The sequence below is a fragment of the Chaetura pelagica genome, unplaced genomic scaffold (assembly GCF_000747805.2).
Source record: "Chaetura pelagica isolate M959 unplaced genomic scaffold, ChaPel_1.0 scaffold138, whole genome shotgun sequence".
NCBI classification, from domain to species: Eukaryota; Metazoa; Chordata; class Aves; order Apodiformes; family Apodidae; genus Chaetura; species Chaetura pelagica.
Genome location: NW_009954215.1, coordinates 4159454 through 4172809, shown reverse-complemented (window position 1 = coordinate 4172809; position 13356 = coordinate 4159454). Strand labels below are relative to the sequence as shown.

At 39.3% G+C, this 13356-nt stretch overlaps 1 protein-coding gene across 1 annotated transcript in view; it reads left to right on the top strand.

Annotated features, from left to right (window-relative positions):
• BAIAP2L1 (BAI1-associated protein 2-like 1) overlaps positions 1-762 on the top strand; it is a 30123-nt gene extending 29361 nt beyond the window's left edge. The window contains exons 12-13 of the mRNA XM_010003259.1: positions 121-161; positions 687-762. Coding sequence (XP_010001561.1) covers positions 121-161; positions 687-762 — 117 coding nt within the window. The remainder of the gene's footprint in view (positions 1-120; positions 162-686) is intronic.
• The last annotated feature ends 12594 nt before the right edge of the window (positions 763-13356 follow it).

Here is a 13356-nt window from a genome sequence, read left to right as displayed (position 1 = left end):
CTTTCCCTTGTACACGTAGCTGTGACAGCTTCAGTGCTGTGAAATATTAGCAATAGCTAACAGCACCATCACCTGCAGCATGGTTTTGTAAATCTGTCTACATATCTTTTTCTTTTGCAGAAACCTGATATGAATGGCGTTATCAAACCACCTTTTCTAAGGTATCTTTTTTAAAGCTTTTATACTAACTTTGTTGTGTTGATTTTTATATTGGCTTGTATTATCGTAATGATTATTAGGGGAAATAAGAAAGTTTTCCCTGAATTGGTTACACTTTCCTCAAGAGTAGCATCAAGTGGTATATACAATGCATAGACCTTTTTCAGAAAAATAAGTTTCTCCAGAAGTTTGACAGTAAGCAGGAGTTAAAGTATGTCATTAAGGATTAGGAAGGAGAAAACCAAACAAAACCAAAAAAAACCCAAACACACACACCATGAAACTTTCAAGACTGGGAGCTCTTTAAAAAAATGTCCAGATATAACTCAGCATTACTTTCCCAACTTTTGGATCACTGCAAAGTGTTTTCCTGTATAAGCTTGTTTGAAAACTTTCAAGTTAAAGAGTTGCACAGAATCTTTTGTCATAACTTAGTCTTCAGACAACTTCAATGAAGAAAGTAGATGGCTTAAATGTTCTTCTGTACTGCAGCAAACCTTCTGGTAATTTTGTGTATTTCTTTTCAGTGGAGAAAATCCTTTTGCAACCGTGAAACTCAGACCAACAGTGACAAATGACAGATCAGCACCAATTATTCGATGAATACACGGTCCGTGCACATGTACTTCCTCCTTATAAACACCATTTTCAGTAGTGACAATTACTATCTCAACTTGTTCTAAAGATTTATTTAAGTGTAATTATTGTATAATAGAATCATACTGGAATGGATTCTGATTTTTTTAAAACCTATACTTGCTAATGAGGTAATTGCTTTGGGCTAATGTTTAAGCACTTTGGCTTGATTTTACAGTATGCCTTTTTTGTAGTAGGAATTGTGAAAATACTGGAGATAGTCTGGATACTCTAGTAAACCAGTGTAACTCATAGCTCACAAATCTGAATCTTTGGCATTCATTATTTGGAAACTGCAATGGTAAGTTCTAGAATATAAGCCTGCATATGCCACTTAATAGATAAAAGAAATATTTTTTTTCAAACACAACAATTTAACAACTGCCTTATTCCAGAATAGAGAATTGCTTGTATAAAGTGATTATACATTATTTTGTTTAAGAAAGATACCCAAGGTTATAAATAAACATCCTTTAAGATTAGACAACTTGTAATGCTTTGCTTAATGTTCAGATACTAGTTTTCAAGTGTTAATATAAACCTATTTTAAGTCTAATGTTGTACTGTCAACAAATTCTTCAATTATAATTTTTCTTTAAAACACATTGTCAAACTTTAGCCTTATAAGAAGTCATAATAAAACAGTGCCATGATGTTTTTCTCAAATGCTAATATAAAGAGCTGCCTTTGAAGTCACTTACTCCATTACTGCAGCCTTCCACAAAAGAAAAAGAGATTGAGAAGACTGTTTAAGGAGCCTAACAGTGGCATAAATGCTGGCATAGTACAGCATCTGAGTTGTGAAACAGAACTTTGAACTTCAGTCACAAGCAGAGTTGTATGTTTTACCTGAGGCCCAGATTTTCTAAATCAAATTGAGCTAGCTTGTCTGAAAGACTTTTCCTATAGTTATCTCAGAAATTAGCAAAGACTGTTAGAAACTGACCCTTCCCTCTGCATCAGCACTGGGTGCTTCATCACTGCTCAGTTCAGGTGGTATTTCCCACCCACTGTAAGAAGCCTGTATGGTAACTACTGTCAGTGATTAATCCTTGCTCTAAATCATTCTACTTTACATATGTACATGCTGCCCATGGAATTTAATTCTGTTGTGCCTGCTTCTACTACTATAAACAGTGAATTAAAGTCATGTGAAATGCCTTTCAGTTACTTAATATCAAAAAATAGTATATGAGCATGTGATGGCTGCAGAGGTAAAGTCCACTCATTCCACCTCCTCTGCTCAGGCTGCCTTTAAAGTTCAACATTGAGGACACTCCAGTTGCTATGGAACCTTGTGTAAGTAAGTATCCATTATAAGTATCCATTATCCCATTTTGAAACACCAGCTATTCACTTAAGCCCATTTTCTAAAGCATACTTGAGGCAAGTCAGCCTAGACTCTACAAACTTTCAGTAATTCAGTATCAGAATTAAATAATCTGAAATGCAATCATCTCCATGCAGTGCAGTTCATATATGGCAGCGCCACAGGCTCCCTTTCTAGAGAAGAGGGCCCTACCCCAGGCAGAACTTGCTGTTGTCCGTGAACTAACATGAGTTCCACTGTGTTAGGAAACTTCTGCTGTAGCAGACAGGACACTGCCACTGCAGTCCTTGGAGGTCACATGTGTCCCTGTAAGCAAAACCTTCACTAACTAAAATAGGGCTCTTTCTCTTTGTTACTACTAGTGCCTTCAGAAGACAGTCACTTAGCACAGGGGTAGCACACACAGCACTTGCAACACTTTCCTCAAAAGCATCTGATGTGCTTAGAAAAGTGCACAAGTGCTAAACTGTATTTTTATCATCAAAATTCTGACAAATATGTATCAGTCTTTGTAGCTAGGATTACTAACTCCACTTTCAGACTACACCCTATCAAACATGTTAGTCACATACTTAATAATCCAGCCACAAGTTGAGGATTGCAAAAGGAAAAGCAGTTTTATTTAGTTGTCAACAGGTGCCACTAAACATGGAAAACAAGTTGGGTTTTCATGTTTTGCAATGCACATGCTCATAAAAGATTAAGTTTAAATTACATGCAAGAGACTAAATTTCTTCACACTTTACAAAACAGGTCTGAAGCAAATAAAATGATTGTACATGACATTTACATTAGAAAGAGTATGCTAACAGTTGTAGCTTCCATAAGCACGTCCACGTTCATTCCCTCAGCCAAAAGCTGCCCCACAATTAGGGCATCTTCTCTGCCTCAGTGCAAGACAGAACAGAATCCCAATTGGAAAGAATACAATGGCACACAAAACACCAAGACAGGTGAAGGTGTCCTCCAACACGCCAACCCTGTAAAAATGGAAAACAGACTCAGTCAAAGACACCCACCAGGTTTGCCCCAAAGTTGCCACTTTATGATCTGGCAGTCACTAAAAAACCCACACAATTTTATATAGCAAGATAAAGCACAAAGAGTTTGAGGGTTCTGTGGTGGTTTTTTTGTTTTGTTTTTTTCTTTTAAAAGGCCTTTATTTTCATAGCTTGCAGTAGAAGGCTTTGAATTACACTACTTAAGGAAAAAACAGGAAATTTTCAGGTGATCAGACTGTAGATAAGAAATCTAAAAGGTGTAATTCAAACTAGGTAATTTGCTCCAGACATTTCTCTATTGCTGCAACCCAGGACTGGAAGTTGGAGCAGCACAAGCCACCACAGCTGAGCTGTTGTATCTACTCCAAATATTGGCTAATCCAAGTGCACTGAAGAACACACACAGGTGAAGCACCTGCTCTACAGCAGGAACAAGTCACATGCACTCTTAATTCAGGAAGCTATAACACAAAACCCCTGTGCCTCTGCAGCTATCTCTGGCCCCTAAAGCAGCTGAAAGTCACACCTCTTCTGTATTCTTGCAATCTAGGTCAAAACAGGAATAAAAGATCACCCATTCAGAAGCAAAACTGTAACCCAGAACCATGCTTCAATCCTTGTTAACCCTCCTTGGGGTCAGTTTTTTTCTGGACAGGTGAGGATACAGTTTTCTAGAACTAAACCTTAGTGTCATCGAGGTTTCCTCTCATAAAAATGAAAAGCAGCCTGCTTTTAAAATAATTTACTGACTCTTCTGGAATGATACAGTGCTAAAGATTTAACTGTACCAATGGTGTTATACTGGTTACTGCAAATCAAACAACTCAATTTCTCAGCTTTTTAGAACTTTTACAACAGGCAGCAGCTACACTTATGTGGTATACTTTGCTTCCCCAAGTTTCTACAATTATCCTGGTGTGAACCCTCTCAGTTCATTCAACCTCAAGTCTCTCACAGTAAATGTGCACTGGAGCTCTTTCAGAAAAAAAAAAATAAATCCTTGTTTTCTAAATGTTTTTATCTGATAATTTGGTCTGTCTCTAAGCTTTTTCCTAAGGGAAACATTTGAATGGGCAGAGAGTAGTGTAACTCTGGTTAAGGGCTTCTGTTGAAAAATCCAGCTCATGCTTTCTCTAAGCAAGTTAAAACCACTGCAGAGAGCAAGGTGCAAACAAGTTTATCTGTTACTTCAAATTAATAGACAACTTGGTAATGCCTGGTTGCTGCCATTACCAGCACATTCTCTCAGAGGTGCTGTACCTTTCTTCAAAGAGCACAAGTCAAGGGTAGCTAGAGAAGTCCCAAGGCCAAACACACACCACAATCAAAATAACTTTCAGTACATGTTCTTGGTTTCTACTTCCAAAAACTGATGTCCCTGTAGAACTGTAGGAATACCTACTATTGATGCCATTTGGCTCCAGCTGAGTCCCAACTGAATGTCCACCCTACCTAAGACATTCGGTTTCAGCACAGTTCTGTGACAGCAGAAATTCACCTGAATTTCAGTCCCTGACTTCTTTCTGAAGTGTTCCCCAAAAATGAACACAGATAGTAAAGCCTGAGTGTTCAGACTTAAGAAATTTGAGTAGTTATACTAAATAGTCAAAAACTGGAGTTTAGCAAAAACACTTGAACAAGCTGTTCCTTACATTCCCTAGAACAGTGAAAGTCAACAGAAACAGAGCTAAGTGACCTTGAAATACAGGCTACAAGGAAGGTGCCAAGGCCAACAAGTTGTTGTTTCCCTAGAGGACAGTCACAGGCAACCTGTTGTACATGTAAACAGAGGAAGAAAGGAGGATTCTGACTCACAGACCATTTCCTTACTAAAATGTTCCAACCTGTTGAAAAGTAACCATTCTCCTTCCCCTCAGCCATCAGAAGCCAAAGGCTTTTTTTCAAAGTGCTCTTGATATTCTGCTGCTTACACAACTTCATGCTAAGCTTAAACCTTCAACATCAGTCCCCTCCTTTTGATGCTCTATGTCTGTTAAGTCAAATTTTTATTTGGTATAAGGCACTGTCAGGGTACAGTTGATCCCAGCAGTAGTTTTATAGTTTCTTAGCCTCAAATAATACTCCTTTAAGGCAACAAGTTAAGAAGTGTAGACTAAGGCTCAAATCACCATATGAATTCTAGTCTCGGCACACAAGTGTCCCAAAGCTCAGACTTTAGTAGCCTGTGCTGCTCCTTGTGGCTACTCCTACAAACTCAGCATAACATCACCACCCCTCTGTTTCTTTAGTTGGGCAGCTGCCAATGCTGCCAGAGCTTCATCTATCAGTGCAAGCACTTTATTTTGCCACAACAACGTAAGATTACTCTGGAACATAGACATCTGTGTGTGCAGAGATAAGAACAATGAGAGATCAGCTCTGCAGAAGTGTTCTGCTCATACAACAAACTCTCCTGAACTTCAGCTCCTACCAGTTCTCCCAGAGCTGGAACATTTTGTCGTGTTAGTTTCAAAGGTGTAGGTACCACCTTGTTTTCCCATAGCTCTGAAGCACTTCAGGAAAGCCTCCTCAAACATGGAAAAATGTCACCTCCCTCTCCAGTCCTTTTCACTTCCTGTTCCCATACATCTATTACCAAATCACAAATCCAGATACCAACATCAGCTTAAAATAAAAAATATTCATGATGCTGCCCAAATCCATGAAACTACCTTTCTCCAGTATGGAATTACCATATTCAGCACACTGCTACAGCCAGTACAGATTGTAAAGGAAAACAAACCCACAGATACTGTTGTTAATACTAGACGCAGTAATAGAACCTAACATTTACTGAGCACTATGTAGAAGAGTTGCAGTGTCAGTAATCTCTTATTCTACAACTGAAGCAAAAGCCATGTTTAAGGAATTAAGCATAAGGTAACAATGGAACTTTTAGCTTTATAAATAAATTTCTTTACATCTTCTCCAACAGGATAAGAAAGCCTCCACCAATGAGACCTAAACAAAGAGTTGCCATATGGGCAGTTGGTTCAGCTTACCCAGCAGGGTTTTGTATTTGATTCAAATTATTGATTCTTGCCACAACACGGCACCAGTTTACAGCATGTACAGATGTAGCAAACGGAAGCCCAGTTGGATTTCTGATATTTGTAGTACAAGTTTTAATACTTACCATTGACTACAGACACATGCAGAAGCAGCAAGAGCAAATTTCTTGGAAACAGCACTGCTGATTGTCTTTGTGATGCTGTTCACCAGTGCTCTCTTCTGCAGGTCAGGTTTGAAAACACCTACATCTGTCCAGCTGATGCTGGGTTTCTTATGGGACTGATTAACTGTTTCTGTGCCACCAACCAGCCTTCACACCACTGCTGGCTTGGTGACAAGTATGTCCAGTGAGTTTTTGAGGGTGAGAAAGGCATCATGTACTTCTCACCTGGCATGAACGTATTTCTACCTCTACAGTGAACGTGCTGACGCCACATGCCAGCAGACAAGAAGGAGCCAGGCCATTTCTGCTGCAATGCACAAACTCACCCTGGCCTTGGCACATCAGTCACTGACTCACAGCACTTGCCCTGCATCACTCAGCAAAGAGCACACAAAGAAACTACAGGCATTAGATTTGCTCAGCTTGGTTAATATTTATTTTTAGTCTGTGACTAGTGTTGTGCTACAAAGAATTTTAGCCCAGGATTCCCATCAGCCCGTGGGAACAGTGCCTCCTTCCCTTCCCCTCTCACCATGGAGCATTTCCCAGCAACATGAAATAGCATAGGGGAAAACAATCAAAGAGGACAGTACTGCCAGGGAAAGGAAGATGGAAGGAGTTACTGAAAAATTATGAACACAACAGCAGTCTCTCTCACTACTAGAAAAAAGGCAAATATACAAGGGCATATAATTAATAAACTTTTGCCATACACTCTGTCTTATTAATGCTTCATCCAGACCACTGTATACAAGATTTTGGTCCTCATTTTAAAAAGCAAACAAAAAAAACCAAGAACCCCAAACCTGGATTAATGAGAGTCAAAAGGCAAGAAAAATAGTAAAAAAACTGTATCACATATCAACTTAACCCTTGCCACCCAGCTTTCAAGTCCCAATCCCAAACCAGTCATTATACCATTAGCCTGTGCCAGAAAACATCAAAATCCATTTTCCAGGTTGAGCTCCGAGCACACTAACCCAAGAAGAGATGCTTTTATTAGACTGACTTTTAAAACAGAGGCGAAGAGCCTCCTATTAGCATTTGCTTCCAGATATTTCCAACTAGCGGTCCTACCTGACCATATTGTTGTGTATGGGGGTGCTATTAGCATGGCTTCTGGCTAACAGGAAAGCTTTAGCATGACTTCTTAGCTGTACAACCCCTTTGCCTGGGGTCTATCTGGACACTAAAACTGTAAAACTATATTGCAAGTGACCCTCAAAATTAGACTGCAGTTAAAGAATAAAGCCAGCAACAAGGCTCTCATAACCTTCATTCACCAGAGAAAAGATGTATTACTGAAAGTGCCATCTCTGGGGAAGAATCTGCTAATAGGATTGAAATGCAAAGTGATTCAAAACTGTTTAGATAGCCAGACTGGTTATAGATACAGCAATAGAAAGGACACTGGGTTCAACCAAAAATGACAAGTCTGGGTACAGAAGTAGAATATGTCAATTGCTGCTTGTGGAAACGCATAGAATGGTGAGCACCCTCAGAACAAATAAAAGTCACCAGTAGAAGCACAGGAGGTGAGGCTTCTCCTTTCCCCCACTCCAGAAGTCAACCCAGTAACATACTATGTGTATTGAGAGGCTCTGACACAACCTAGACCTTTCTGAATAATGAGATTTAAGCAGTTCTCAATACCACAGAGCCAAAGAAGGCAAAGTCCCCTTCTCCAGGCATTTCAATTACACCAAAAATAGTATTACTTTGGAAATCATATACTAAGTGCAGGACACAGCATGCTAAGGCTATTGTTTTTCCTGCCGTGTTTTGCTATTACACTAATGTCATCTTTTTCATTAACATACATTGAGCCTCCCTTTCCTGCATTCAAATCTGGCTTTGTTAGTGTTTTTAAATCTTCTCCTTGTCTTTTAAAAATTCCATATTTGGTTCCTGCACTCAGGTCTTTGCAACATGTAAGTCAGTGTGCTTGATTAAGAGTATAAGCAGCCTAATTTTGAACTGACCTTAAAGAATAAGCACACTAATAAACATCAGAGAGGGATCAATCAGGGTACTTCTGGTCAGCCCCGAGTAGCTGCAAACACAAGCATACACGACTGCTGTCTAACCCATTACAATCAACCCTCTTAATCAGCTTGCAAGGCCCAAGTCAGCAGATGTCCCTGACACTTTAAATAGAATTTATTTTAAAAACCCTTCCCCCTAAACAGAGTCTTATTTTTTTTGTGGTAATGCAAAATGCCAATTTAAAAAATAAAAATAAAAAATTAAAAAATCACCATCCATATCCAACATCAGACCCAGGGAAAAGGAACAGCCAAAGCAGGCACAGGAAGCACAGCTGGCCCAGCAGCAGAGGAAGGAAGATGAGGGGCAGCAGAGCTGAGCAGCAGACCAGGTCAGCTACAGGTGCCACTCATTTGGAAAGCTCACCAGAACTGTGCAGCAGAGGAAGGCAGATGAGGGGCAGCAGAGCTGAGCAGCAGACCAGGTCAGCTACAGGTGCCACTCATTTGGAAAGCTCACCAGAACTGTGTCTGCGTGACCTCCACAACTCACCTGTTACTCCAGAGCCAGTTCCTATCACATCTATTGCAGTGTGACCACTATTACAGCACTGGCTACACAAACACTTTTTGGCTCCTGTTGATTTGTGTCACCACCTAATTTTGGATGAACACTTACCCAGTTGCTGCTTAGCCAGTTACTAAATTTAGAAGGAGAAAAAAACCCAACACTTTCTATAATGGAGAATGAATATTTTAGTTTTTGCTTCTGCATCTTACCTGAACTGTGGAGTAATTAGACCCTCCATATTCAAACTGTAGATTCAATAATGTAACCAAACAAATTTTGTTCTCCAGCACAAACCACATAAAAGCTGATTATAACTGCACCACTCCTAGTCTAAAAATAAAGTGGAAAGGTTTATTTATACTGCAAGAAGCATCTTGGATTTAAGTTATAACTGCAGCTGCCAACTCTATAAAGTAAGGTAAATTATTCCCATTGACAAGTATTTAAAACCAAATTACTTTTCAGACAATTCCTTCCTTGAAAAATAAGTCTTAAAACATTACTATCTTAAGTCAATGCTCAGGATCAGCAGGTCAACAGTGAGATATGCAGACACAGCATCAGTACAATTTAACGTGCATTTTTAGACTTAACACTAAATCACAGTATTTAAACATATACTTATCAGCATTTTTCATCCCATACAAATAAAGTTGAAGGGTCATCCCAAGTAATCAGAAACAGTTTGCTTGCACAACAAGCTCTGCAAGACCTGGGAAAAAAAACTGCACTTCATCCTAAAGTGCCTATGTGAAGCAAGTTTAAATTTCACCTGCAAAAAGTAGAATAAAAGGAATTGACAATTATATATGCAACTACTGAGTAAGTATGGGATGTTTACAGTTTTAATTTCCATGAAGAGAGGTGCCAGCTTCTCTAGCCTCAGCTTGAAAGTGTATTGAATTATTGTTAATCTGTATTTCCAGAAAGAAATCTGAATCTATACCCAGCCATTGGCCTTGCCCTCCTCTACTCAACCTGTACATATGTGTAAATGCCATTATCCTTAAAAGCCACCTTCAATTAAGGGACAGCACAGCATGTGCAGATTCATCTGAACTTCCTTATGTTTTATGCCCCATTTCCTATACAGAGGGCTGGCTGAAGAGCCAGAGAAATTCTGGCAATAGGAACAGCCTGTATCTAGTTGTTGTCCTTCTTGAAATGCCTACAAATCACCAGCCTCCTCTAGTACAGTAGCACCACTGCATATTCCAGTTCTGAGTACACACTAATTAAAAGACAAGCTTCATGGCTTCACACCAACAGCCTAGCTTCACTAGTGAGGCTAAGCATGCCGGCTACAGTTCTCTGTAGATAGCAGACCACCTATCTATGAACTAAACAGACCTGGTGTGTTTTTAACTCACTTGTCTGCACCCATGGCTAAAACAGTATCACCTCTGGTTACCAACAAACAAGACCAGCTTTCTCCTCTCACCCAGAACAACTCACTGCTACAAAGAAATCCTAATTATCAGAACACAGACACCAAGACAAATGGTGACATTGGGAAAAAAAAAAAAGAAGTTCTCAGATCAGATCTGGTGACAGACTAGGTGTTAGAGACTAGATAATATTTTTTAATATATTCCTCATTAGGGAATACATTCCTGCAGGAAATATAATTTTTTAGAAAAATGTTTTGATTATTGCCCACAAATTAGTTCAGACTGTGGAATAAAAATCCTCAGAAACAGCAAGAGCTATGCTGTTCTCACTTAGGACCCTATTAACAGGCTTACTACCTTCTCTCTGCTGGGTTTAGGTAACAGACTTCCTGCAAAGCAGCTGTGTGCCTCTGCTGTTAGGCTGGGGGGGGGGGAAAGTTACAGTTATCCCAGTCAGGCATTCCAAATGGCAGACACATGGCATTTGCTCAAGCCTGCTGTATCAAAGCTTTCTTCTTTGCAGTCATGTCTATAAGTCATTGCTGAATTTCATGCCCTGCCTGCTCCAGCCAAGTTACAGCTTAGTGGGGATGAACACCCCGCTCTGCCTGAGTAGCATAGGCTTAAAAAATGCTTCAAACTGTGGTGTAAGGGAGCTACACTGATTTCAGCACAGGCTGATTCTCTCTGTGTGACAGGCCAGCATCAGGAACTGCTGCACTATTGCAGCTATTGCTCCTTATAGCACTCTTGAAAAGGTATTTCAAAGTCAGCTTTACTCACAAGATGTCAGCCTGCTGTTAGAAGCCAAAAATCCACAGGTTTTCCTCAAGAGTATCAGGCATGCTCTCTAAATAGGCAGGTCTTTTTATTTTTAATGCCTTGCATATTTCAGCAATACATATTATGAAATTATATTAAGAATATTTACATAAAGTTTAGATACTGTTGTTGTGAATAACTGTAGAAAACCTATATCCTGAATGGCTTTCTGTCAAAACGCACTCAGGCCTTGAGATTTAAGTAACTGAAGTAAAATCAGCAGACTGTAGTTTTGAAGTACTTTATCACCCAAGTGCAATTTTCCCCAGAGTCTCTTCTCTGAGGAGACATGCAGAAAACAAAATTTCAACCAAAACCTGAGAACTTACTACTTTGTCAAGTAAAAAAAAAAAATGAAACAACAAACAACCTACCACCCATAAAAAAAACAAAACAAACACCCTCAAAACAAACCACTGTGACAGGGACAAGGTTTGCAAGAGATCTGAGAATACAGTTTTAATCAAACTCGTCTCACCTTCCAGTGCTGGAGGAAGAAGATTGAGTGTTATTAAAATTTGGGACCCACTACAATATCTCTCAAGCAGACGTTTTGTAGTTGTCAGAAAATAAAGATGCCAGAACAGTGTTATGTCCTTTCCCTCACCCTTTCTCATAAACAACTGAGTATTTGTTAAATAGGAAAATAAAAACCCAACAGGGCCCATCACAGGGTCTGTCCCAGATTTTGAAAGAAAAAGCTTTTACAAATATCAGATGAAAAAGATGTTTTCACAATTTTTAAAGGTACCTTTTTTTCTGTTAAGTAGTAGAAAAGCACCCATTGCTTTGCAGTTTGTTCTACCCGACAATGGAAGATGGAGAAAGAGAAAATGAAAGTGACCACAAGAGAAGCAGGCAGACTGCATTCTCCAAGCTAAACAGATAATTACATGACTGAATCTCTAAGGTTAGTGGCTGTAATGACTCAATCTGTACTTGAGAACATAAAACAGTTTAAAAGCAGGAGTTAGGCAATGTCAACTACAAGCAATAGAGCTGGCAAGATTCTGCAGCTCAGTTTATTTCTCTGCACAAGATTACAACCACCCCAGACATTTTAATAATGCAAGGAAAGACTGAACACACATTAACACTGAAGTCTGTAATTAGAAAGCAACACTGACCAATGATGAATGAGGCCGATCTGACTAATTAATAACTCTAAGCAAGAGGTACAGCTTGCAAGACAGGAGTCATCACCCAGATGCAGCAATGCTTCAGAGACAGAAAAAAATAAAAATAAAAATGCAATTACATAGTGACCAGGGGCATACTACCTACTTGTACAGGGGCTGCTTTTGGGGATACTTCGTACTTTTTATGACTTCATACCATAAATCAAGCCTAAAGATAAACTGTACTGTAGATAGCTTATTAATCCCAAAATCATTCATGACTGCAATAGACTCCTGCCCAAGTAACAGAACAATGCTGTGTATTTCTCCTCAACACCACACACTCTAAGTTTGAAATGGTTTTGGTTTCAATTAGCAACATATTTATAAATGCCATAGTTTAAAAAATTGATTGGTATTTCAGATGGTAGAAACCCTCTCAGTGGGCTTTATCCTACTTCATCAGTTACATTCTTCCACAGCCACAAACAAGGCTTTTTTTCTCCATCATCTAAAGCAGATGAATTTCTCTTAACAATCACGCACACCATCAAACTGGGACAGTAACAGGATGACTGACCTGGCTGTTTAATAACCAAGTTTTTTATGTACCATTGATAGCTTTTCATGTTTATCAATGCCCTTTCAACAGCTTTTCTATTCAGAGTCGTATTCACAGAGTATCTGCATGTTGCATCCTTCATAAAGCAGGTTTCCAGGCTGAGAAGTAAACTAGAACTATGTTTAAGGTCTTGTGAAGTCAAAGAAGATTATGAGCTCTTTCTCTAAGAGAAGCAGCCAGTGTGACCTTCCAGAACTTGAACCCTGACCCTTCAGGTTGCAGTGAATATTTCTTATATGCTTCCCACCCAGCCTCCCTGTCCTTTATCTTGAATACAAGACTATCAATTCTTAAACTAGTAAAAAAAAAAAAAAAAGCCATCTGAGATTTTTCCCTCCTACCCTGATACTGACTTTTCCTCTAATAACAATTAGGAAAAATCAGAGTGATGCTGCAAGGCAGACTGTGACACACCATTGCTAGATAAAGTTCCTCATCCTTGGGATTCCCTGATGAAGGTTATTTCAGAAGTGCTGAAAAGAGGCCTGCAGTTTAAGCAGTGCAGTGTTACGCCTCATCATGATCAACGTGTCATAGTTCTCCTCA